Genomic DNA, 26,775 nt, shown 5'->3' with positions numbered 1-26,775 from the left:
CATATTAATGACCTAAGGCTCGTATTTCTGTGTGTTATTATGTTATAATTAAGTCTGATTTGATATTTGATAGAGCAGTCTGACTGAGCGGTGGTAGGCAGCAGCAGGCTCGTAAGCATTCATTCAAACAGCACTTTCGTGCGTTTGCAAGCAGCTCTTCGCAATGCTTCAAACATTGCGCTGTTTATGACTTCAAGCCTATCAACTCCCGAGATTAGGCTGGTGTAATCGATGTGAAATGGCTAGCTAGTTAGCGGGGTGCGCGCTAATAGCGTTTCAAACGTCACTCACTCTGAGACTTGGAGTAGTTGTTCCCCTTGCTCTGCAAGGGCCGCGGCTTTTGTGGAGCGATGGGTAACGATGCTTCGAGGGTGGCTGTTGTCGATGTGTTCCTGGTTCAAGCCCAGGTAGGGGCGAGGAGAGGGACGGAAGCTATACGTTACACTGGCAATACTAAAGTGCCTATAAGAACATCCAATAATCAAAGGTATATGAAATACAAATGGTATAGAGAGAAATAGTCCTATAATTCCTATAATAACCTCAACCTAAAACTTCTTACCTGGGAATATTGCAGACTCATGTTAACCTCTAACGAGCCTCTACCCCGGGTCCGGGATCACCCCCCACCCCCCCACACACTGATTAGCATAGCTAGCATAGCTTCACAAGTAGATAGTAGCATCTAAATATCATTAAATCACAAGTCCAAGACACCAGATGAAAGATACAGATCTTGTGAATAAAGCCACCATTTCAGATTTTTAAAATGTTTTACAGGGAAGACAAAATATGTAAATCTATTAGCTAAACACGTTAGCAAAATACACCACTTTTCTAACTCCATCAGTTTCTTACTACTTCAGGTGCTATCACCAATTCGGCTAAACTAAGATATTGATAGCCACTAACCAAGAAAAAACCTCTTCAGATGACAGTCTGATAACATATTTATGGTATAGGATAGGTTTTGTTAGAAAAAAGTGCATATTTCAGGTAGAAATCACAGTTTACAATTGCACCGACCATCACAAGACGACTAGAATTACTATAGAGAGCAACGTGTATGACCAATTTACTCTTAATAAAACATTTCATAAGAATAGACAAAGCATAGCAATGGAAAGACCCAGATCTTGTGATTCCAGACAATATTTCAGATTTTCTAAGCGTTTTACAGCGAAAACACAATAAATTGATAAGTTAGCATACCACATGTGAAAACGTTACCAGAGCACCGATTCCAGCCAAAGAGCGCTATAACGTAATCACCGCCAAAATATATTAATTTTTTCACTAACCTTCTCAGAATTCTTCCGATGACACTCCTGTAACATCATTTTACAACATACATATACAGTTTGTTCGAAAATGTGCATATTTAGCCATACAAAACCGTGGTTACACAATGAAAATACTAGGAAATCAAGCCTCAAAATGTCTGACGTCATCTTTCAGAGTGATCTAGTTTAATTGAAAGCTAATCATATACTTGACTAAAAAATACAGGGTTGACAGGAATCGAAAGACAAATTAGTTCTTAATGCAATCGCTGATTTACATTTTTTAAATTATCCTTACTTTTCAATACAGGTTGCGCCAAGCGAAGCTATAGCAAACAAGATGGCGACATAAACGTTTAACATTTATCGACAGAAACACGATTTATCATCATAAATTGTTCTTACTGTGAGCTGTTCTTCCATCAGAATCTTGGGCAAAGAATCCTTTCTTGGGTCGAATCTTCTTTTGGTCGATAGATGTCCTCTGTCCTTCGAAATATCCACTAACGATCGAACGGGACCCCGAAACGTGTCCAAAGTTTCAGAGTGCACGACAAAGAAATTCCTCAAAATCGCACTAAACGGATATAAATTGCTATAAAACGGTTCAAATTAACTACATTATGATGTTTTTAACAACTATAACGACTAAAAACATGACCGGAGAAATATCACTCTCTAAACAACGATTTGGAAGGAGGCAGGTCTGATGTCCATTTTGCGCATGACGCATGCAGGAAGAGAGCGGTACTTCTACGTTTTCGTGTTTTATAGTGGCTCTGATTGCGCAATCGAATCCATTCAAAACGTGATGACGTACTGACACCCAGAGGAAGACGTAGGCAGTGTCGGTTTCTCTATAGCATCTACTGGCACCTTAAAACCGATCCCAGATCAGGGGTAAAAATTTCTGAAATCTGACTCCCTGTCAGGAAAAGTGATGTAGAAGTAGTTCTGTACCACTCAGAGACAAAATTCCAACGGCTATAGAAACTAGAAAGTATTTTCTATCCAATAATAACAATAATATGCATATTGTACGATCAAGAATTGAGCACGAGGCAGTTTAATTTGGAGACCAAAAAATGCTAATGCGGAACAGCACCCCCTATAGTTGCAAGAAGTTAAAAGGAACCACCAGCTTTCAAATGTTCTCATGTTCTGAGCAAGGAACTTAAACGTTAGCTTTTTTACATGGCATATATTGCACTTTTACTTTCTTCTCCAACACTTTGTTTTTGTATTATTTAAACCAAATTGAACATGTTTCATTATTTATTTGAGGCTAAATTGATTTGATTGATGTATTATATTAAGTTCAAATAAAAGTGTTCATTCAGTATTGTTGTAATTGTCATTATTACAAATAAATAAATAAAATCGCCCGATTAATCGGTATCGCCTTTTTTTGGTCGTCCAATAATCGGTATCGGTATCGGCGTTGAAAAATCATAATCGGTCGACCTCTAGTCAGGATTATCTCGATGGTGCAGCTGAAGAACCTTTTGAGGATCTGAGGACCAATGACAAATCTGACAAATCGCTGAGCTGTAGTCAATGAATAGCATTCTCACATAGGTGTTCCTTTTGTCCAGGTGGGAAAGGGCAGTGTGGAGTGCAATAGAGATTGCATCATCTGTGGATCTGATTTTGGCGGTATGCAAATTGGAGTGGGTCTAGGGTTTCTGGATAATGGTGTTTATGTGAGCCATGACCAGCCTTTCAAAGCACTTCATGGCTGCAGACGTGAGTGCTACGGGTCGGTATTAATTTAGGCAGGTTACCTTTGTGTTCTTGGGCACAGGGACTATGGTGGTCTGCTTGAAACATGTTGGATTTACAGACTCAGACAGGGAGAGGTTGAAAATGTCATTGAAGACACTTGCCAGTTGGTCAGTGCATTCTCGGAGTACACGTCCTGGTAATCAGTCTGGCCCTGCGGCCTTGTAACGGCAGCCATCCTCTCTGGCTCCATCTTACATCATTCAGGGCTCTACCAACCCAGATTATAATGTCTGATATACCACGGCTGTCAGCCAATCAGGGTTCGAACAAGACGTTTTATTATAATCAATATAACATGTGATCAGTTTTCCTCTGAAAGTACAGTCATAATATCACAGTCATAATATCAGTCAGAACATTTCAACATGCTTCTCCTTCATCATTCTTAATGACTTAAAGTTTGTCAATGATTATATGTAGACCTATTGTAACGACTGTCGTCGGGAGAAGGAGAAGAGGACCAAAGTGCAGCGTGGTACGTATTCATAATACTTTTAATAAAGATGAACACTCGAACAAAAACAACAAAACGACAAACGAACAGTTCTGCAAGGTGCAACAAAACACTAAACAGAAAATAACTACCCACAAACACCAGGTGGGAAAAGGCTAAGTATGGTTCTCAATCAGAGACAACGATAGAGAGCTGCCTCTGATTGGGAACCATACCAGGCCAAACGCATAGAAATACAAAACATAGAATGAAAAACATAGAATGAACATAGAATTCCCACCCCAACTCACGCCCTGACCAAACCAAAATAGAGACATAAAAAAGGAACTAAGGTCAGGGCGTGGCATCTATTAAATGTTTATGGTTCACTGAACTAAGCACAAGGTGTATTCCTTGCCATGTACTGCAGCTGGATAGCTGCTGTTTTCAGCTTTTTTTGCACAATTGATTGTAGGTTATGTATATGCAGTGTTTTAGAGCAAGTGTTTACGATCACAGCAATATGAGTATGACATGTTGAAATAATTTAAACGGCCTGTATCTAGATAACATAATTTTTTTGCCATTGGTAATCTGATTTTAAGTTGCAGCAAACAACAGTAACATGTGCAATACAATTAAGTTATGCTGTTTTCAGGTTGACCCCATGAGTACTCCAGTTTATTCTCCATCAAATATAGTGAGATTATATGAGACAGATTGTTCAGAGACACAAGGCATTCACTACCTAACCTTAGGAAGAGCTATGGCTTTCATGGTTGCCCCTTTAAATAAGATCTCTGCATTTCCGCTGGTCAACATGCGCCGAATACAACTGGTGTATTATTTGTCACATGCGCCGGTGTAGACTTTACCGTGAAATGCTTGCTTACACAAAAGGAATAAAATAAAATGCCCAAGAATGGAGCAATATATAGGGAGTACCACATCAATGTGCAGAGGTACAGGGTATTTGTGGTAGATATGTACATGAAGGCAGGGTAAAGTGACCAGGCATCTGGATAGATTATAATAAGAGTAAAATAAAGAACAGAGTAGCAGCATCAAATGATGAGTGTAAAAGTGTGTGTGTGCATGTGTGTGGGTTCTGTGTGAAAGTGTCAATATAGTGTGAGTGAGTGTGTATATGGTGTACGGTGCATTCGGAAAGTATTCTGACCACTTCACTTTTTCCATATTTTGTTACGTTACAGCCTTTGTCACAAACTGAAATTAGGTGAGATCCTACACCTGTATTCTGTCCCTAATTTTGACCCTTGACCCTGGGGAATAGGGTGCCATTTGTAACGCATTAGGTATGGGCCAAACTGCCTCTGCCACGAAGAGAGCTCAGTTAATCAATACCAACAGATGGATATTTATTTGTTTGTGAAGCTCGACCTCAAGACCTCTTAAACGTGTCTCATCCCATCTCTCTTCTCAACTAATCTGACATCATACAAATAACCTCTACATAATTGATGTGTTAAAGTGACACACATTCATCATTTGCAGAAGTCTCTCTCTCTTAATGATGTTGTAGCCTCTAGGTATGTCCCAAATTACTATTCCCTATATAGTTCACTACTTTCAACCAGGGCCCTTTAAAATTCTGATCAAAAGTAGTGCACTATGTAGGGATTAGGGTGCCATTTGGGATGCAGCTCTCTACACTATAACCAGCTTCTCCGAAGAATGTCTAATACATATTTAATTACAGAGTGCATTTGCTTCACTCATTCCTTCTTCCCAAGCACCACAGTACTGCACTGCTTCTTTTCCAGACGTGGGTTCAAATACTATTTGAAGTACAGGTAGCTGTGTTTGATTGAGCTTGCCTGGTACAATGGAACCAATAGTAAAGTCCCAAAACTTCAGAACCCTACCCATCTAGCACTCCAGGCAGGCTAAAGCAAATGCTTAAAGTATTTGAAATATTTGAAATAGTATTTGAACCCAGGTTTGTTATTTACTGCAAGACAAAAATGTTCTCCCAACATGTTATGAGGTTGCGGACTGTAAAGATGAACCTGCTAGAGTTCATACTATATCATGAATTATGTCCTGCTATCTTTTACAAGCTGCAGTTTTTTAAATGATGCATCATTACTTATTGGTAGTCTTTCTTTAGCCAGTATGGTTGGTATGGTATACTGTACAAGACAGTCCCCAACAAGAATAACATGACTGTGAAGTTCATGGGTTCTCAATGTGGCTGTGTGTCTCCCAAGTGGCACCCTATTTGCTATATTGTGCTCTACTTCAAAGGTAGTGTACTATGTAGGGAATAGAGTGCCAGATATCCCGAGTCTCATGCCTGAAATACAGTTAAAAAGCTACTGTAGTTTAAAACATTGAAACAAGACACCTGCCCTGTACAACCTTATGACGTCTGTCTTCTCAAAGGAAGCACACTCATGTATCTTAATTTTCACTTTTTGGTATGGGCCATTAAGTCATGGATTGTGATAAAGGTTTTTTCACTAAGTCACTTACATGCTTACCACACCGCCCGCGTTGCGTGTGCAAGTATTGCAAAATAAATGTACACATACTGTATATGCTATTCAATCATTTCGTTGAAACTGCTGATACCCGTCAACGGGCTTCTGCCTAGCCAGGTGCTAAAATAGAACTTGGTTCTATTTTACATGTTTGGCGCGCTGCAAGTCCCGCCTCTACCATCTCCTCATTGTTTTTTAGGAGCATATACCCACGTGGGTGATTGAAAGATGAACTAGGGCCACACTCCAGTCCATTTCATGGTGGTAATACTCCTTATAGTTGGTTGCCAACTGCCATATAAAATCAGAAGAAGAAGAATGTACTAGGTTTCCCCTTTTTATCTGTGGATTAATTGTCAGAGTTGAGAACACAGGATTTTGTATGATTCAACATGTGTCAAAATTATACAAAGATCCAGCAACATAAAAAAAGGACCATATGCATTTCAGGTAAAACAACATCACAATGTTTATTTTCCAGGACAAATCAGCTAGCAATCGTGAACAAAAATGTAAACGCAACATGTAGTGTTGGTCCCATGTTTCAAAAGCTTATTTCTCAAAAATGTTGTGCACAAATCTGTTTACATCCCTGTTAGTGAGCATTTCTCCTTTACCAAGATAATCCATCCACCTGACAGGTGTGGCATTTCAAGAAGCTGATTAAACAGCATGATCATTACACAGGTGCACCTTGTGCTGGGGACAATAAATGGCCACTCTAAAATGTGCAGTTGTGTCACACAAGACAATGTCGCAGATGTCTAAAGTTTTGAGGGAGGGTGCAATTGAAATCCTGTGTGCAGGAATGTCCACCAGAGCTTTTGCCATATAATTTAATATTAATTTCTCTACCATAAACCGCCTCCAACATCGTTTTAGAAAATTTGGCAGTACGTCCAACCAGCCTCATAACTGCATATCACATGTAACCACAGCAATCCAGGACCTCCACATCCGTATTCTTCACCTGCAGGATCGTCTGAGACCAGCCATCCGGACAGCTAATGAAACAAGGAATATTTCTGTCTGTAATAAACCCCTTGTGGGAAAAAACTACTTCTGATTGGCTAGGCCTGGCTCCCCAGTGGGTGGGCCTATGCCCTCCAAGGCCCACCCATGGCTGTACCCCTGCTAAGTCATGTGAAACCCACAGATTAGGGCCTAATGAATGTATTTCAATTGACTGATTTCCTAATATGAACTGTAACTCATTGAAACTGTTTCATAGTGCGTTTTATATTTTTGTTCAGTATATTTGGTTCACAGTTGGTTTGGGTATTTTAACTTACGTGTCATGAACGCGTCTGGTGGGGATAAACAAAATCAACACGCCGTTTTGTCAGCATTTTCGGTTGATTGCACAGATGAAGCCATGTTGATGATATATTGAGTAGTTGACTGGCATCTCTCTTACTGATGTTTGTGTCTCTTGAATGATTTAGTATGTGGTGACCTAAACACTGGAAACACAGTAATGGTTGGAATGGAATTAATGGAATGGTATCAAACACATCAAAAAACATGGTTTCCATGTGTAATATACCATTCCATTCCAGTCATAACTACACTATATATATATATATATATATATATATATATATATATATATATATATATATATATATATATATACAAAAGTATGTGGACACCCCTTCAAATGAGTGGATTCAGATATTTCAGCCACACCCTTTGCTGACAGATGTATACAATTCAGCACACAGCCATGCAATCTCCATAGACAATTACTGGCAGTAGAATGGCCTTACTGAAGAGTTCATGTCAGTTAGTCAAATATCTGCCCTGCTAGAGCTGCCCCGGTCAACTGTAAGTGCTGTTGTTGTGAAGTGGAAAAGTCTAGGAGCGACAACCGCTCAGCCGTGAAGTGGTAGGCCACACAAGCACACAGAATGGGACCGCCGAGTGCTGAAGCGTGTGTCGATTGCAAAACTCACTGCCGAGTTCCAAACTGCCTCTGGAAGCAACTTCAGCACAATAACTGTTTGTCGGGAGCTTCATGAAATGGGTTTCCATGGCCGAGCAGCCACACACAAGCCTAAGATCACCATGTGCAATGCCAAGCATCGGCTGGAGTGGTGTAAAGCTTGCTGCCATTGGACTCTGGAGCAGTGGAAATGCATTCTCTGAAGTGATGAATCACGCTTCACCATCTGGGGGACCTGACGGACGAATCTGGGTTTGGCAGATGCCAGGAGAACGCTACCTGCCCGAATGCTTGGTGCCATCTGTAAAGTTTGCTGGATGAGGAATAATGGTTCGGGCTGTTTTTCATGGTTTGGGCAAGGCCCCTTAGTTCCAGTGAAGGGAAATCTTAACGCCACAGCATACACTGACATTCTAGACGATTCTGTGCCTCCAACTTTGTGGCAACATTTTGAGTAAGGCCCTTTCCCGTTTCAGCATAGCAATCCCCTGTGCACAAAGCGAGGTCCATACAGAAATGGTTTGTCGAGATCGTTGTGGAAGAACTTGACTGGCGTGCACAGAGCCCTGACCTCAACCCCATCGAACACCTTTGGGATGAATTGGAACGCCGATTGCAAGCCAGGCCTAACCGCCCAACATCAGTGCCCAACCTCACTAATGCTCTCATGGCTGAATGGAAGAACTTCCCCGCAGCAATGTTCCAACATCTAGAGGAAATCCTTCCCAGAAGAGGGGAGGGTGTTATCGCAGCAAACGGGGGACCAACTCCATTTTAATGCCCATGATTTTGGAACGAGATTTATTTTCATGTAGTCTATGAGCCATCCTCGCCTTACCAGTCTCCACTGCTTGAAACGTACAGTATTTCCTTATTCTAGCATTGCCTGTCCTAGAAAGGAAAACACTTCTATCAGACTATTACCAGAACATGTTTTCCTCTGTGATTAATGTATGGTTTTCTTTCTGTGTCTCTGTTGTATTCCAGGTAAAAGTGTCTCTCCTGGTCCTGAGAGCCACATGGTCGTGTCACTGGGTAGTCTTCTAGATGACCAGCACTGGCACCACGTAGCCATCGAGCGCTTTAGTGGCCACCTCAACTTCACTGTGGACAAAAGCTCTCAGCAAATCCAGGTTCCTGCAGAACTCAGTCCTTCCGAGATAAACGAGGTGTGTTGTCTGTGACCTGTGGTGTGTTGCCTGTGACCTGTTTCTCAAATAATTCCGCACGCACACACACACACACACACACACACACACACACACACACACACACACACACACACACACACACACACACACACACACACACACACACACACACACACACACACACACACACACACACACACACACACACACACACACACACACAACCATTCCTGCATGCTTGCTCTTTCAAATATCACCCTCCATTTGTCTCTAACCGATGCGTTCATAGATACTGTACGATTTAAACACATAGGAGACACACACTCAAAATAAATATAGCTTTGTAGCAGGGGTGTTGATTATGCCATTGAATTCTCTCCAAGAGGGATTCATTCAAGGCTGCTAATGATTAAGATTAACCCAACCTCCATACAATATTTCTAGACTGTTTTAATAAATGGCCTATAGAAATACTTCTCTATTGAAATTGAAACACAGTTGAGCTACTGGTCATAATCTACATAAGTTCTATTGAGACATTTATGTACATTGCCATTGTAGTCCCCACCTGAATACACAGATTGGGATAATTTCGTTAATCTACTCTTCTGCGCTCTGCTCTATGCTACTCTGCTCTATTCTGCTCTGCTCTGCTATACTCTTCTACTCTGCTCTTCTACTCTGCTCGTCTACTCTACCCTGCTCTGCTCTGCTCTTCTCCTCTACTCTTCTCTTCTACTCAACTTTGCTCAACTCTTCTACTCAGCTCTTCTACGCTACTCTTTTCTTCTTCTCTACTCTACTCTGCTCTACTCTTTACCTCTACTCCACTCTGTCCTGATCTACTCTACTCTACTCTTCTACTCTGCTCTGCTCCGCTATTCTATTCTACTCTACTCTGCTTTTCTATTCTATTCTACTCTACTCTACTCTACTCTGCTCTACCCTTCTGCTCTACTCTACCCTTCTGCTCTACTCTACTCTGCTCTGCTCTGCTCTTTCCTTCTACTCTGCTCTACTCTGCTATTTTCTTCAACTCTACTCTACTCTGCTCTGCTCTGCTCTTTCCTTCTACTCTGCTCTACTCTGCTATTTTCTTCAACTCTGCTCTGCTCTACTTCGCTCTTCTACTCTGCTCTACTCTACTCTGCTTTTCTTTTCTTTTCTGCTCTACTCTGCTCTTCTCCTCTACTCTTCTCTTCTACTCAACTTTGCTCAACTCTTCTACTCAGCTCTTCTACACTGCTCTTTTCTTCTTCTCTACTCTGCTCTACTCTTTTCCTCTACTCTACTCTGTCCTGATCTACTCTACTCTACTCTTCTACTTTGCTCTGCTCCGCTCTTCTATTCTACTCTACTCTGCTTTTCTATTCTACTCTACTCTACTCTACGCTGCTCTGCTCTTCTCTTCTTCTCTACTCTACTCTACTCTGCTCTACTCTTCTACTCTACTCTGCTCTGCCCTTCTATTCTGCCATTCTATTCTGCTCTACTCTTCTACTCTATTCTACTCTTCTACTCTGCTCTACTCTGTTATTTTCTTCTACACTACTCTGCTATTTTCTTCTTCTGTACTCTGCTCTGCTCTTCTACTCTACTCTGCTCTTTTCTTCTTCTCTGCTCTACTCTACTCTTCTCTTCTGTTCTACTCTGCTCTGCACTTTTCTTCTACTTTGATATTTCTTCAACTCTATTCTGGTCTTTTACTGTGCTCTAATCTACTCTGCTCTTCTCCTCTGCTCTGCTCTTCTCTTCTGCTCTACTCTGCTCCTTTCTTCTACTCTACCCTGCTCTACTCTGCTCTTCTCCTCTACTCTTCCTCTCAATTTTGCTCAACTCTTCTACTCTGCTCTACTACTCTACTCTGCTCTTTTCTTCTACTCTACCCTACTCTACACTGCTCTTCCACTCTACTCTGCGATTCTCTTCTACTCTACTCTTCTCTTCTACTCTGCTCTACTCTACTCTACTATTCTACTCTACTCTACTCTTCTACTCTACTCTACTCTACTCTTCTACTCTGCTCTACTCTACTCTACTCTGCTCTGCTCTACTCTGCTCTTCTCTTCTACTCTGCACTTTTCTTCTACACTACTCAACTCTGCTAATTTCTTCTACTCTACTCTGCTCTACTCTGCTCTTTTCCTCTACTCTACTCTGCTCTTCTCTACTCCACTCTGTCCTGCTCTACCCTACTCTGCTCTACTCTGCTCTATTCTTCTACTCTACTCTGATTTTCTCTACTCTGCTCTGCTCTTCTCGTCTACTCAACTCTGCTCTGTCCTACTCTACTTTACTTTACCTTTTTATTCCTTCCAAAACATATGCCATCAATGAACGATTTCCAATCTCATTTGGTCTATCACCACTTGTTGAAGGTGTTACTATATCAAATTCCCATATCATGCTAATATACTGTAGGTAAGAACATGTTGGAATATTAACTTTGGCTTGATGTTCTTTCACAAGATTAGCTATGGTGGCGTCCAGTGCCATGGAAGTCAGAGGGTTATGTCCAGGAGGAACTTCCATGGGTGCCTTGAGAACCTGCTCTGGAACGATGTGAACGTGATAGATCTGGCCAAACAGCAACAGCAGGTCTCCATCACGGTACGTTTGCAAAGGGGAGGGAACACATCACCTCTACATCACTCTCCAACCAAGGTGCATGAATTAAGTAGCAAACTGAATTTGAAAGAAAATTGAACAACTCTTGGAGGTTGATTAAAAAAAATTATAAAACCAACTTGTTTCGGCCCTTAGCCATCCTCCGGGTTTGCTACCTCAGCCTGTTGAACTGTAGGTGGTTGGTGATGGGTTTATTATTTCTATGTTTTATTTATTTAACCTTTATTTAACTAGGCTGACCTGGAATTATCTGGGATTTATCTGCTGACCTGGAATTATCTGGGATTTTTCTGCTGACCTGGAATTATCTGGGATTTATCTGCTGACCTGGATTCAAATAGTATTTGTTTTCTTTCAAATACATTAGCTGAGCTTGATTGAGCAAAATTGAACAGGTGGAATAGTCGCAAAAGTATTTAAAAGGAAACAGAGATATTACAAATCCCATAGCGCACCTTGTGTGTGTGTGTGTCTGTGTGAACTGCTGGAAAATCAGACCTCCCTGCATCTAGCTGCTCCTCTATATAACAGAATCCCCTCAATACAAATGGGTTATTTTCATGTTGATTGGTCCATTAATGAGGGGAGTACATTGAACAGAGAGTCTGAATCCCTCTAGATGGTGTTTAGCTCTCTCCTAAACACATTTTACCGTCTTGTAAATTAATACCTTAACTGCTCCAAAATGAAGTAGCGAATGGAGGAATAAGCAGAAATAATTCATGCGGGAAAACTGAAATGAATAAACACCCACACATCTAACACAGAGAATACCAGTAGCCAGAGATGAGATATGACCACTTGTTTAAATGTAATAAATATGCTAGGGAAATGAAAGTGAAGTCAGTCTCTGGAGTATACTTTTGAGGACATATTTCTTTCTTATGTTTCAGTGGTTAAAGTTTCTGCTCACTACCGTAGCATACTGAAAACACTCTGTTGCAGTATATCACTTTCACTGCTGCTGCAAACAGCTTGGAGACATGATCTACTGTTTCCCTGTTGTAGTTACTGTACAACAATGTCATACTATTATAAAGATACTGCTCTGATATCACTTTGAGCTAGACAGTACTGTAATACACCATTTTCGCTCAGCAGCAGACCATGAAACCATCATTACTGTACAACCACCATCCAACAACAATGGTCAACACATTAGATGGCTAGACCCTACTCCCAGACAGACACACAGTATGATTTCAGTCATAACTTCAGAAAGTTGCATTTGACTAGCCTGATTAAGATGGTCCATGTTATTACTAGCTTAAACCAGACTGAATGCTGGGCTCACCATTGTTTCACTGAAGCAAAACAATGGTTGAGTGCTGAATTCAGTCTGGTTTAACCCGGCTAGCATGACAGCAATCGTCTTTGTTTGCTTTGCTAATGCCCTGAGATCATATACCTCAGATCCCTATAAGGTTGAGGACTCTCATTATGATATGTATTATGAATGTCCTCCTGCTGGACATTTTGCTGATTAGATGGATCTCTTCTAATGCCATTCGCAATAGACTCAGGTAAGATGTCCCTTAGCTTGATTTCACCTTCTTGCTGAGGACTAATTAATATTTAGTTGTTTTCCATTCCATTATATATATATATACATACACACCCTTTTTTCTTAGGGCAATGTGACCTTTACATGTGCTGAACCAGTCTCTGTCCCCGTGACGTTCGCCGGCGCGCAGAGTTTCCTCCAGTTGCCAGGGGCAGCGCAGCAGCAGAGAGATGGCGGCAGGGTTGCCGTGGCGGCGGTTGGCGTGGCGATCAGCCTGCAGTTCCGGACCTGGAACAGAGCGGGCCTTCTGTTAACCTTTGACCTCCAGCAGCAGGCGGGGAGCCTGTGGCTCTACCTGAGTGAGGCCAGAGTCAGGCTGCAGATACACAAGGCTGGAAGATACACAATCCTAGTGGACGTCACTGCAGGTCAGATCAACAGTAACATACGGTTGTTGTTTTGTGAAGTTTTGATCTCTGAGAATAACACAATCTCATTACCCTAAATAGCTAATCACTGGAAAAACAAAAACATCCTTATTGCACCCTAAGACTGTTACGCAAAATATTGAGTTGAGTTGAGCAGGATAATGTCCTATATTATAGGTAGCTAATAAACTCTTGTTTCCTTTCTGTCCATAGGATTTGGTCTGAACGATGGCCAGTGGCATTCAGTAGACCTAACTGCAAGGAGAGGTCATCTGACCATCACTGTGGATAAAGAGGAAGACTCTGCGGCTCATGCCAGCCCATCTTTCCCCGTGGTATCAGGAAACAACCTCTTCTTTGGAGGTGAGAGAAAGCAACATGCATCATACACTGAGTGTACAAAACATTAGGAACACCTTCCTAATATTGAGTTGCACCCTCTTTTGCCCTCAGAACAGCCTCAATTTGTCTGGCCATGGACTACAAGGTGTCGAAAGCGTTCCACAGGGATGCTGGCCCATGTTGACTCCAATGCCTCCCACAGTTGTGTCAAGTTATCTTTTGAGTGGTGGACCATTCTTGATGCACAAAGGAAACTGTTGAGTGTGAAAAACCCAGCAGCGATGCAGTTCTTGACGCACTCAAACCGGTGTGCCTGGCACCTACTACCATACCCCGTTCAAAGGCACTTAAATATTTTATCTTGCCCATTCACTCTGTGAACGGCACACATACACAATCCATGTCTCAATTGTCTGTCTCAAGGCTTACAATCCTTCTTTAACCTGTCTCCTCCCCTTCATCTACACTGATTGAAGTGGATTTAACAGGTGACATCAATAAGTGATCATATCTTTCACCTGGATTCACCTGGTCAGTCTATGTCATGGAAAGAGCAGGTGTTCCTAATGTTTTGTGCACTTAGTGTACATTGGACCCCAGGTTTTTTTTCTGACTGTGTCACATGACCAGGAAAAACTCTTCGCCCTAATCATAAATACTACTTGGCTTTCCAGAGACTAATCCTAATTGCAGTTAGATAGGCAAGGGTAACTGTTGGTGCATATGTGTATCAAGATTTGTATTGGACCAGTAGTGTTTGATCTCAGGGCTTAGTGCAGAGAAGCATAGAGCTTCTTAACCAGACTGCAGGAACTCTCCTCCTCCTCCACTTTAGCTTCCCTCAGAGCATTGTTTCTCTGTTTGGATTCTGTGTTTGTCTCTCTGTCCCCCTCTCCCCTCTTCCCCTCAGCAAAATCTTTTTGGAAGGCTTGTCATGTCATTTAATTACCTTTAGCAGAGAGCCAGGCAGCAGCATCTCTGTGTCCACAGCCCACACACACTGGAAATCAAGCAGAATAACAGTTACGCTTAGAACATCTCCTGTGTTCAACACTTGGCCTTCACTCTGGAATATACAAGCTATACTCTGAATATACAATGCACTCGGGACTGTATATTGATTTGGAGATCGATACTACAGCGATCTCCAGCGATCTCCAAATCGACATGTGTGGAATCATCGACAGGTCAGTACAAAACACCATTCCCTGATAGGATTGTTACTAGGGTTGCACAACATTCCCAGAATTCCCATGTTTTCCAGAAATCCTGGTTGAAGGATTCTCTGATTTCCTGTTTATTCCTCCTGATTCCAGGAATCTTGTAACAGGAATTCCTGGATAACCGAGTGTCAGTGTCAAAATGTTGCTAATGCTATATCTTCCTCAGTTCACACACAAACCTATCCAGATATAACTGGTACAAGGGCAACCTGGGTGTGTGGACTATTGGATGAACTAATGGTATTATGAAAGCTCCTGATTTAACTTAATTTTGAGTCATTTTTAGGAGATGCTCTTATCCAGAGCGACTTACAGGAGGAATTAGGGTTAAGTGCCTTGCTCGGAGATTCGAACCAGCAACTTTTCGGTTACTGGACCTACCTCTTGATCGCTAGGCTACCTGCTGCCTGTGTAACTTCAGTGTTGAGTTTGGTACATTTTACATTGAAGTCCTTTAGCAGACTTTCTTAACCAGAGCAACATACAGAGCAGGAGCAATTAGGGTTACGTGTCTTGCTCAAGACCCATTGACTTTTTCCACATTTTTAACACTTTCCATGACATAGGTGAATCCAGGTGAAAACTATGATCCCTTATTGATCTCACCTGTAGATGAAAGGGAGGAGAGAGGTTAAAGAAGTATTTGTAAGCTTTGAGACAATTGAGAATTAATTATATTTCTATTTAACTAGGCAAGTCAGTTAAGAAGAAATTCTTATTTTACAATGTCAGCCTACCCCTCCCCTAACCCGGGCCAATTGTGCACCACCCTATGGGACCCCCGATCACTACCAGTTCTGATACAACCTGGGATCGAACCAGGGTCTGCAGTGACACCTCTAGCACTGAGGTGCAGTGCCTTAGACCACTGCGCCACTTGGGAGCATATACTTGTACATGCAGAGGGTGAATGGGCAAGACAAAAGATTTAAATGCCTTTGAACGGTAGTAGGTGTCAGGCGCACCGGTTTCTGTCAAGAACTGCAACGCTGCTGGGTTTTTCACACTCAACAGTTTCCCGTGTGGATAAAGAATGGTCCACCAAAAAAGGACATCCAGCCAACTTGACACAACTGTGGGAAGCATTGGAGTCAACATGGGGAAGCATCCCTGTGGAACGCTTTCGACACCTTGTAGAGTCCATGCCCTGACGAATTGAGGCTGTTCTGAGGGGAAAAGGGGGAGAGGTACAACTCAATATTAGGAAGGTGTTCCTAATGTTTGATATTTTGTATACTCAGTGTATATACTGTACAAGCTATACTCTGAATATACAAGCTATACTCTGAATATACAAGCTATACTCAGAATATACAAGCTATACTCTGAATATACAAGCTGTCCTTTGAGTATAAAAACTGTCCTCTGAATATACAAGCTGTCCTCTGAATATACAAGCTGTGCTCTGAATATTCCTCTTATATTGTATACTCTGAATATACAAGCTGTCCTCTGAATATACAAGCTGTACTCTGAATATTCCTCTTATATTGTATACTCTGAATATACAAGCTGTCCTCTGAATATACAAGCTGTCCTCTGAATATACAAGCTGTCCTCTGAATATACAAGCTGTCCTCTGAATATACAAGCTGTACTCTGAATATTCCTCTTATATTGTATACTCTGAATATACAAGCTGTCCTCTGAATATACAAGCTGTGCTCTGAATATTCCTCTTATATTGTATACTCTGAATATACAAGCTGTCCTCTGAATATACAAGCTGTACTCTGAATATTCCTCTTATATTGTATACTCTGAATATACAAGCTGTCCTCTGAATATACAAGCTGTACTCTGAATATTCCTCTTATATTGTATACTCTGAATATACAAGCTGTCCTCTGAATATACAAGCTGTACTCTGAATATTCCTCTTATATTGTATACTCTGAATATACAAGCTGTCCTCTGAATATACAAGCTGTGCTCTGAATATTCCTCTTATATTGTATACTCTGAATATACAAGCTGTCCTCTGAATATACAAGCTGTACTCTGAATATTCCTCTTATATTGTATACTCTGAATATACAAGCTGTCCTCTGAATATACAAGCTGTACTCTGAATATTCCTCTTATATTGTATACTCTGAATATACAAGCTGTCCTCTGAATATACAAGCTGTACTCTGAATATTCCTCTTATATTGTATACTCTGAATATACAAGCTGTCCTCTGAATATACAAGCTGTCCTCTGAATATACAAGCTGTCCTCTGAATATACAAGCTGTACTCTGAATATACAAGCTGTCCTCTGAATATACAAGCTGTCCTCTGAATATACAAGCTGTCCTCTGAATATACAAGCTGTCCTCTGAATATACAAGCTGTCCTCTGAATATACAAGCTGTCCTCTGAATATACAAGCTGTACTCTTCTTCGCTACTGTATGAGATACAACATATCTTTGTAATCCTTTATCATGGGGCAATGGCTTTGGCCTGTTTTTATTGACCACCTGTCTTTTGTAAGGCCTACTTGTAAATGGCCGTTGATTTATGGCTGTCGTTTGGTCTAATACAGGTTGCCCGGACAGTGAGAATAACCAGGAGTGCAGAAACCCCTTCAACGTGTTCCAAGGCTGTATGAGACACATCCATGTGGATAACAATGCTGTGGATCTGATCAAGGTACAACAGATGCTGATAGGAAACTACAGCGATCTCCAAATCGACATGTGTGGAATCATCGACAGGTCAGTACAAAACACCATTCCCTGATAGGATTGTTACTAGGGTTGCACACCATTCCCTGATAGGATTGTTACTAGGGTTGCACAACATTCCCTGATAGGATTGTTACTAGGGTTGCACACCATTCCCTGATAGGATTGTTACTAGGGTTGCACAACATTCCCAGAATTCCCATGTTTTCCAGAAATCCTGGTTGAAGGATTCTCTGATTTCCTGTTTATTCCTCCTGATTCCAGGAATCTTGTAACAGGAATTTCTGGATAACCGAGTGTCAGTGTCAAAATGTTGCTAATGCTATATCTTCCTCAGTTCACACACAAACCTATCCAGATATAACTGGTACAATGGCAACCTGGGTGTGTGGACTATTGGATGAACTAATGGTATTATGAAAGCTCCCGATTTAACTTAATTTTGAGTCATTTTTAGGAGACGCTCTTATCCAGAGCGACTTACAGGAGGAATTAGGGTTAAGTGCCTTGCTCAGAGATTCGAACCAGCAACTTTTCGGTGACTGGACCTACCTCTTGATCGCTAGGCTACCTGCTGTAACTTCATGTAATGCAGTGTTGAGTTTGGTACATTTTACATTGAAGTCCTTTAGCAGACTTTCTTAACCAGAGCAACATACAGAGCAGGAGTAATTTGGGTTACGTGTCTTGCTCAAGGCCACATCAGCAGATTTGTTTCACCTATGCTGCTCAGGCATATGAACCAGCAACCTTTCAGTTACTGGCCGAATGCTCTTATCCACTGGGTTACCTGGTAGATACTATATTTGCAAGATCTAGTTCTGTGTTGAGGCTGACTTTGTCATCTGTTTCACTGAGCCTTATGTGAGGACTTTGTTCTTAAATAAACTGATTACCCGATAGGTTTGGTTTTGCTACACAGAGAAGTCTATGTGCATTGTTTGCTTGTCACTCGAACGCTTATCTCTGAAATCTCTTTAGATCTTCCCCGACACTTTTCTTGATTGTTTTCACATCTACCTTTTATATGAAGTGAAAACTTTTCTGAGGTAAGATGTGCTATTTTGACAATACAACAGTGCGAAGTGAAAGGGGGAGATTACACCACCCTGTGGAGTCCCAGAGATGAGGAATCAGCAGCAGAAAGATTGGTCCTATATGAAATGTAGAAGTATTGTTCAGTGGAGGCCGTGGTTTGGAAATAACCAATATGATGTTCCCTGCAGAGTCTGATTTGTTACAATTCTATTATTGCTGCTGCATTGCTGCTGCTGCCCTGTCAACTCTATGCTGTAGTTTTTAGTTTAGAGGGCATGGTTTGTTTTTCTAATGCCGCTCTCTTCTCTCGTTTCTCCTTGATTTTAAATGGCTCACTGTTTGGTCTCCCATCGCCTTCCTCTTATATTGTCATCTTTGTTACGGCCATTATCATCAAAGTCATCATCACTTTCATCCTCCATTTTCATTCTTATCATCACCACTGTCATCACCATCTATCAGTATTGTTATTGGGTGCATCCCAAATGGCACCCTTTTCCCTATATTCTGTAGTAAACTACTTTTGACCACGGGCCCTGGCCCGGGCACTATATAGGGAATGTGGTGCCATTTGGGATGGAGACATTGTAATCTTCATCTTCGCCATAGTTCTTGCCGGCCATCTTTTTCAGATTGTATCTGATATATGTGAGAGACAGCGAGTCAAAGCCACTCATGAGGAGCGGAACTAATGTTTTACTGTCGGCTTTCTCCACGCTCAAATAGGAACACGATTATTGTGACAATTATCAACTCTCCTTGTGGCCACACGCGCACGCGCACACGCACATACAAATTCACGCAGTCTCAGCAAACAGTTTGTCTGTACTGGTTGTAGCTCGTTGTCGGAGAGACACATTTCTCCTGCTTCACTGGTTTTAATTGAATATCTGGACCTGATCCTATTATTTAATTTGGATCTGCCTCTGTCTCTGATGGTCTGGAGACTTTATGGCTCACTTGAAGCAGATGCTTTGAACTTTGAGATTTAGCTGTATAGTTGATTGGCGTATTCAGATTGTGTTGTATTGGAAGGAATGCGCTGCCTGCACTGCAAACAAGCCATATCACTGTTCCGCTAGCCACCAACCCTTGGTGGTGATGCAAAAATTCATTATACATCTACATTTGAGTCATTTAGCAGACGTTCTTATCCAGAGAGATTTACAGTAGTGAGTGCATACATTTTCATTCGTACTGGTCCTCCATGGCAATCGAATCCATGCTCTACCAACTCATCCACATGAGACCAGAATGGGGCCAAAATACAATGCAAAGAGGACAATACACTGTGTATTTTCATGTACCACTCCAAGTGAAAACCTGAAATAGTGGTGTGAGTGCTACAGGATTCCTTATTGGCTTAGTTACATGCCACAGGTAGCCATAGAGGGGCAGCAGGTAGCCTGGTGGTTAGAGTGTTGGGCCAGTAACCGAAAGGTTGCTTGATCAAATCCAAAAATCTGTCGTTCTGCCCCTGAACAAGGCCGTTAACCCACTGTTCCTAGGCCGTCATTGTAAATAAGAATTTGTTCTTAGTTAGTTAAAGGTAAAAAGAAGAGGATTTGGGGTTATTCATTTTCAGTTTTTAACTGGACAGAATCGCATAGCTAAAACATTCACAGCCAGCGGAAATAAAGTTTTGATATTGTGACTCCATTTCAGACGTTATTGTGGTCTAAAGATAGGGGGTGTGTGTGTCCAGCTTTCTTCTCATTTCAGTGGAACTTATTACATCTGCAGGCGTGTGTGTGCGTGTGCGTGCGCGCGCTCGTGTGTGTGTGCACGCTCGTATGTGTGGGCGCGTGTGTGTGCGTGCGAGTGTGCATGTGTGTCAGTTGTAGAGAAACAGACAGACAGACAGAGGCTAACAGACAGGAAGAAAAAAGGAAAGAGATACAAAAAGGCAAGTAGAGAAAGACTGAGAGACAGACAGGGGGAGAGAGAGAGAGACAGACAGATGGACAGAGACAGACAGACAGAGAGGTAGCGAAACAACAGACAGACTGATTGACAGCCCATTGGGGATAAAATGGTTGAGTCAACCAACCCCCAAAAAATGGTTGAGTCAATTTCAACCCCAAAAAATCAATGTGATGGATTTGCAAGAAGTCATCAAAGTAAGGGCATTTCGTCTTTTTTTTCACCCAACTTGTATTCACGTTAGTTGACAACTCAACCAAATATAAATCGAAATTATATGTTGAACTGACGTCTGTCTGTGCGCAATGGGAGACAGGTAGAAAAAGATAGACAGACTGACAGAGGGGAACAGAGAAAGAGACAGAGACAGACACCATCTTTACTGCCACGGTCAATATTGTTGTGTGAAAATACTGTACCCTACATGCTTAAGATGATATAAATCAAACTAGCTGTCACAGACCTTTCAAAAATGTCAGCTTGGCATAGGTAGAAACCTGATCGATTAAATATACATTATGGCAAACACATTTTTAATCAACTTTATGTGATGTTTTTCAGTTTACATTCTGTACATTGAAGGCACTCTAGTGAGTAATTGTTTCAGCAGTTGCATGTATTGTACATAATATCATAAACATTATGTACAGATATATCTAGTGACTCCCACACCATTTTAATACTGTATAATAAACATGAGTCAAGTTGTTAGAATCAAACACCGTGGCCTAGTTTCCTAGACACAGATTACGCCTCGTCTCAGTCAAAAAAAATGTAATAAAAATAAATTCAGTTTTGAAGTGTTTGACATATTTAACCCGCGTTTTGGGAGTTAAATAAACCAGTACTTGTTACCTTCAGACAAGTCCCGTGAGCAAAACGGAGAAAAAAGGAGAACATCGTCGTGTTCGTGAGTCTCCCCTTTTTATTGAATGGTAGTTTATAGGTGAAACCGTTAGGAAGTTACAGACGTTTTCATGCGAAGACCGATTTTCAGGAAGTCTCACGGTCTGACAAACACCGCTGGACTGTAGCTCTGTCACATACCTCTAGTATAAAATGACTGATTTTGATAGGGATTTCCAGTGTGTCAGTCAACTCTATGGGTTTTTAATGGACATTTTCAGCGTGTTTATCAGTCCAGGGGAAAGCTTCATCTCGGTCCAGAAACCTGGCCCCAAGATGTGGTTGACCGAATACAGAGGAAAATGGTGTTTGACAAGCCTGTTGACTAGGTAATATTCTAATCAACCACATCTTGGGGTTCTATTCAACCCCCCCCCCCCCCCCCCCCCCCCCGCACTGTTACGTTACTTCTTCCACACTCTGCGTATATGAATACCTGTGTGTGTGGTGCTGTTGCTCTGCTGCTATCAGGGGATGAAGAAAGTGAAAAGTAAAAACTCTCTCCCTTGGCGAGGTGTGTGTGTGTGAGCTAGGGACAGGGTGAGAGAGAGAGTTAATTTGTGAGGCTTGTGTGTGTGTGTCTGCCTGCTCGCGCCTGCCTTTGTGCGTTCGTGGAAGCTGGAGGGAAAGCACTGCTTTTAGCTCCCTCAATGGCCCTATGCTCTGTGTGGAACCTCAGCATCAGGCAGGAGGGGTGTTGAAAGTGATCCTGTGATAAATAAACGGGTCATAAACAGTGCATTTTGTATAAATGAAATGACAATGCCAGTGCACATCAGGCAGGCTACCTGCACACTCCATTACCTCAAAACACGTGTTTGTGTTGTTTGTGTGTGTGTGTGCACGACAAAGGGAGTAAGGCAGTAGCACAAAGCTGGTAGCTTAGCCCTATGAGTGGAGTGGGGAATTGAATCATTTATAATGCAGTGATTTTAGTCCACTCTCTCTCTCTCTGTTAGCTAGCTACCGGAATTTATCGAGAGGCCAAGTAGCTCAGGAACAGAGAAAATAACCAGGTCGATCAGGTGCATAGCCACCTCACCTTAGACAATAAGAAACAGAGATATGATTATGCCGCTCTTATACAATGCAAACAGAATGATTATCTTTAGATCGTAATCAACATTAGGATTACCATTCTGCTCCATTTGAATCATTTAAGAATTCCACCCCATAATTGTCACACTTAACTATATTTACAATGTAGTGACAACGACTTCCATTCTAATGTGTAGTTTTATCACTCTTACTGATGTCTAGCTAATTACGTATAATCCACCATAGCATTCGCTCTTACTGCCATTCATGTCCAGCAATTCATCTCCTGCATTTAAGCTCCTGGCTGTGCTGTGCTGCAACAATACTTTGTTTTCCCCTTGGCTCTGCAGCAGACCCATAGACATGTACTGTAGGCTACGGCATTGTATATCCAGGCTATCTATGGCTGCAGCAGTGAGTTTTGTAAGACATTTGCTGTATCCTATCCAAACCTGGGTTTAAATAGTTTTGTTATTTTCTTTCACCTGGCACGCTTCATAAAGGGCAGCTATAGTATTTGAAAGTTAGCGAATAGGATTTGAACCCAGATCTGGCTGTATTTTGCTGCAGTGAGTAGTGTTGGACCAGTGAGTTTAGACTCTGTCAGCCAGCAGTGATCCCCCCCACATACACACACCCCCCACCACCAGGATGCACCAGTATCTCTTCCTGAGGTTGTGTTGATGACATGGGGTCCGTCTCTCATAATGTGACGTTGGGCCACCTTTGGTCTCCAGGCTTAGGGGAGAGGACCTGAAGACCTGTCTCACCTGTCTCCTGCAGGGCCCCTGTCAGGCTCAGCCAACCCTTGAAAACACTACAGTTCAGACAACACCAGCGAATGGCAACTAAGAAAACAACACTGTAACCTTCACCATTGTTTCTCCGGGCCTGCTTTGCCTGTCTCTCAGCCGGTGACTTTCCCGCGTTGTGACACGGCTATATTTATCACCCCTCTGTAATTGGGATCACGATGCACGTGGCTTAGCCTGCCGAGGGTTGGGTGGGAGGCGGCATCAGGGCCCAGAGAGAGAGGGGGGTTATGGGTAGCTGAGGGTACCTAGCTGCCCCAGCCTCCTGTCACCCTATCTGTGAGCTGTGGCATACAGCCGTGGAGCAGGTGCTCTCAAGCAGGTGCTCTCTCAATCTCAATTTAAAAGGGGCTTTATTGGCCAAAAAAGGTGTATGAAAAAATTAAATGAACATTCAGAAATTAACGGTAAACATTATGTTCAAAATAATACAGTTGAAGTCGGAAGTTTACATACACCTTAGTCAAATACATTTAAACTTAGTTTTTCACAATTCCTGACATTTAATCCTCGTAAAAATTCCCTGTTTTAGGTCAGTTAGGATCACCACTTTATTTTAAAAATATGAAATGTCAGAATAATAGTAGAGAATGATTTATTTCAGCTTTTATTTCTTTCATCACATTCCCAGTGGGTCAGAAGTTTTTGCGTCTCTCTCTCTCTCTCTCTCTCTCTCTCTCTCTCTCTCACTCTCACTCTCACTCTCACACTCACTCACTCACTCACTCACTCACTCACTCACTCACTCACTCACTCACTCACTCACTCACTCACTCACTCACTCACTCACTCACTCACTCACACACACACACACACACACACACACACACACACACACACACACACACACACACTTCAGACAGTACCGAGAAGAAAAAAAAGTTGACTCTCTGTCCCATCATGCTGTTCAGGGGAATGAGGTTATTTACTTTGTAGCTCTTTGATGCCCTTTTTAGGACATTCTAGCTAGCTTTTCTCGGTAATAGTCTTTACCGGGGGGTTCAGTGACTTGGCTGTGAACTGTAATGACTTGGAGTCATGTTGAGTAGAATTGGACGGAAACACTGTGATGATATACAGTGTGGCGATATACAGTTCGGTGATATACAGTGTGGTGATATACAGTTTGGTGATATACAGTTCGGTGATATACAGTGTGGTGATATACAGTGTGGTGATATACAGTGTGGTGATATACAGTGTGGTGATATACAGTTCGGTGATACACAGTGTGATGATATACAGTGCGGTGATATACAGTGTGGTGATATACAGTGTGGTGATATACAGTTCGGTGATATACAGTGTGGTGATATACAGTGTGGTGATATACAGTGTGATGATATACAGTGCGGTGATACACAGTTCGGTGATATACAGTGCGATGATATACAGTGTGGTGATATACAGTGCGGTGATATACAGTGCGGTGATATACAGTGTGGTGATATACAGTGCGGTGATACACAGTTCGGTGATATACAGTGTGGTGATATACAGTGCGGTGATATACAGTGTGGTGATACACAGTGCGGTGATATACAGTGTGGTGATATACAGTGTGGCGATACACAGTGAGGTGATATACAGTGTGGTGATATACAGTGTGGTGATATACAGTGTGGTGATATACAGTTCGGTGATATACAGTGCGGTGATATACAGTGTGGTGATACACAGTGTGATGATATACAGTGTGGTGATATACAGTGTGATGATATACAGTGTGGTGATATACAGTGTGATGATATACAGTGCGGTGATATACAGTGTGGTGATATACAGTGTGGTGATATACAGTGTGGTGATATACAGTGTGGTGATATACAGTGCGGTGATATACAGTGCGGTGATATACAGTGTGGTGATATACAGTGTGGTGATATACAGTTCGGTGATATACAGTGCGGTGATATACAGTGTGGTGATACACAGTGTGATGATATACAGTGTGGTGATATACAGTGTGATGATATACAGTGTGGTGATATACAGTGTGATGATATACAGTGCGGTGATATACAGTGTGGTGATATACAGTGTGGTGATATACAGTGTGGTGATATACAGTGTGGTGATATACAGTCTGGTGATATACAGTGCGGTGATATACAGTGCGGTGATATACAGTGCGGTGATATACAGTGTGGTGATATACAGTGCGGTGATATACAGTGTGGTGATATACAGTGCGGTGATATACAGTGCGGTGATATACAGTGTGGTGATATACAGTGTGATGATATAGAGTGCAGTGATATACAGTGTGGTGATATACAGTGCGGTGATACACAGCAGTGGTGTCTCGCTGGATTGATCCCATTCCAGTATTTACAAAATGGAGTTGCACTGTGTGGAAGATTATGGGACCAAGGGCATCCATAACATAATTAGGAATTAGAATACTAATATGATCTCTATGATCCATAGAATGTGATACAATAGTGTGGAGAAAAGAAAGGAATATTGTGTGTGTGTGTGTGAATGTCCTGAAATGCATGCACCTGAACCTGTGTTTTAGTGTGTGTGTGTGTGTGTGTTGAACAGGATCTAGGTACGTAATAAGAGTATCTAGCTCAGTGCATCCTGTTTGTTATATGTGAACCTGTTAGCAGGTGTATGAAGTTGTCAGGTCCATCTTTACATGACTCATGGCAGGCTTAGCTTTCCATCCTCTGCTCTCTTAGAGGGAGATATTGAATGAGAAGAAAGCTGCCCATGTGAACAGCAGGCTGCAGTGAAAGAGAAAGTGTTTGAGAGAGATTGAGAAAGAGAGTTTTTCTCTGTGTATGAGGCAGCAGTGAGAGTGTGTGAGGCTACCTGTGAAATCCTGTGATTCAGCCCAGTGGCTGTTCTGGGATCAGTGCCAGCAGGTCAGGCAGACGGATGTGTCTCAGGCTGGGCTGGATGTGTCTCAGGCTGGGCTGGATGTGTCTCAGGCTGGGCTGGATGTGTCTCAGGCTGGGCTGGATGTGTCTCAGGCTGGGCTGGATGTGTCTCAGGCTGGGCTGGATGTGTCTCAGGCTGGGCTGGATGTGTCTCAGGCTGGGCTGGATGTGTCTCAGGCTGGGCTGGATGTGTCTCAGGCTGGGCTGGATGTGTCTCAGGTTGGGCTGAATGTGTCTCAGGTTGGGCGGGATGTGTCTCAGGTTGGGCTGG

At 42.1% G+C, this 26,775-nt stretch overlaps 1 protein-coding gene across 1 annotated transcript in view; it reads left to right on the top strand.

Annotated features, from left to right (window-relative positions):
* Positions 1-26,775, top strand: part of cntnap3 (contactin associated protein family member 3) — a 189,142-nt gene that overhangs the window by 90,854 nt on the left and 71,513 nt on the right. The window contains exons 6-10 of the mRNA XM_071374431.1: positions 8,938-9,119; positions 11,571-11,711; positions 13,361-13,661; positions 13,875-14,024; positions 17,758-17,929. Coding sequence (XP_071230532.1) covers positions 8,938-9,119; positions 11,571-11,711; positions 13,361-13,661; positions 13,875-14,024; positions 17,758-17,929 — 946 coding nt within the window. The remainder of the gene's footprint in view (positions 1-8,937; positions 9,120-11,570; positions 11,712-13,360; positions 13,662-13,874; positions 14,025-17,757; positions 17,930-26,775) is intronic.

Source organism: Salvelinus alpinus, chromosome 1 (genome assembly GCF_045679555.1).
Source record: "Salvelinus alpinus chromosome 1, SLU_Salpinus.1, whole genome shotgun sequence".
Taxonomy (NCBI): Eukaryota; Metazoa; Chordata; class Actinopteri; order Salmoniformes; family Salmonidae; genus Salvelinus; species Salvelinus alpinus.
Note: the sequence above shows the minus strand (reverse complement) of the source record. Positions and strands in the feature narration are given on the sequence as shown.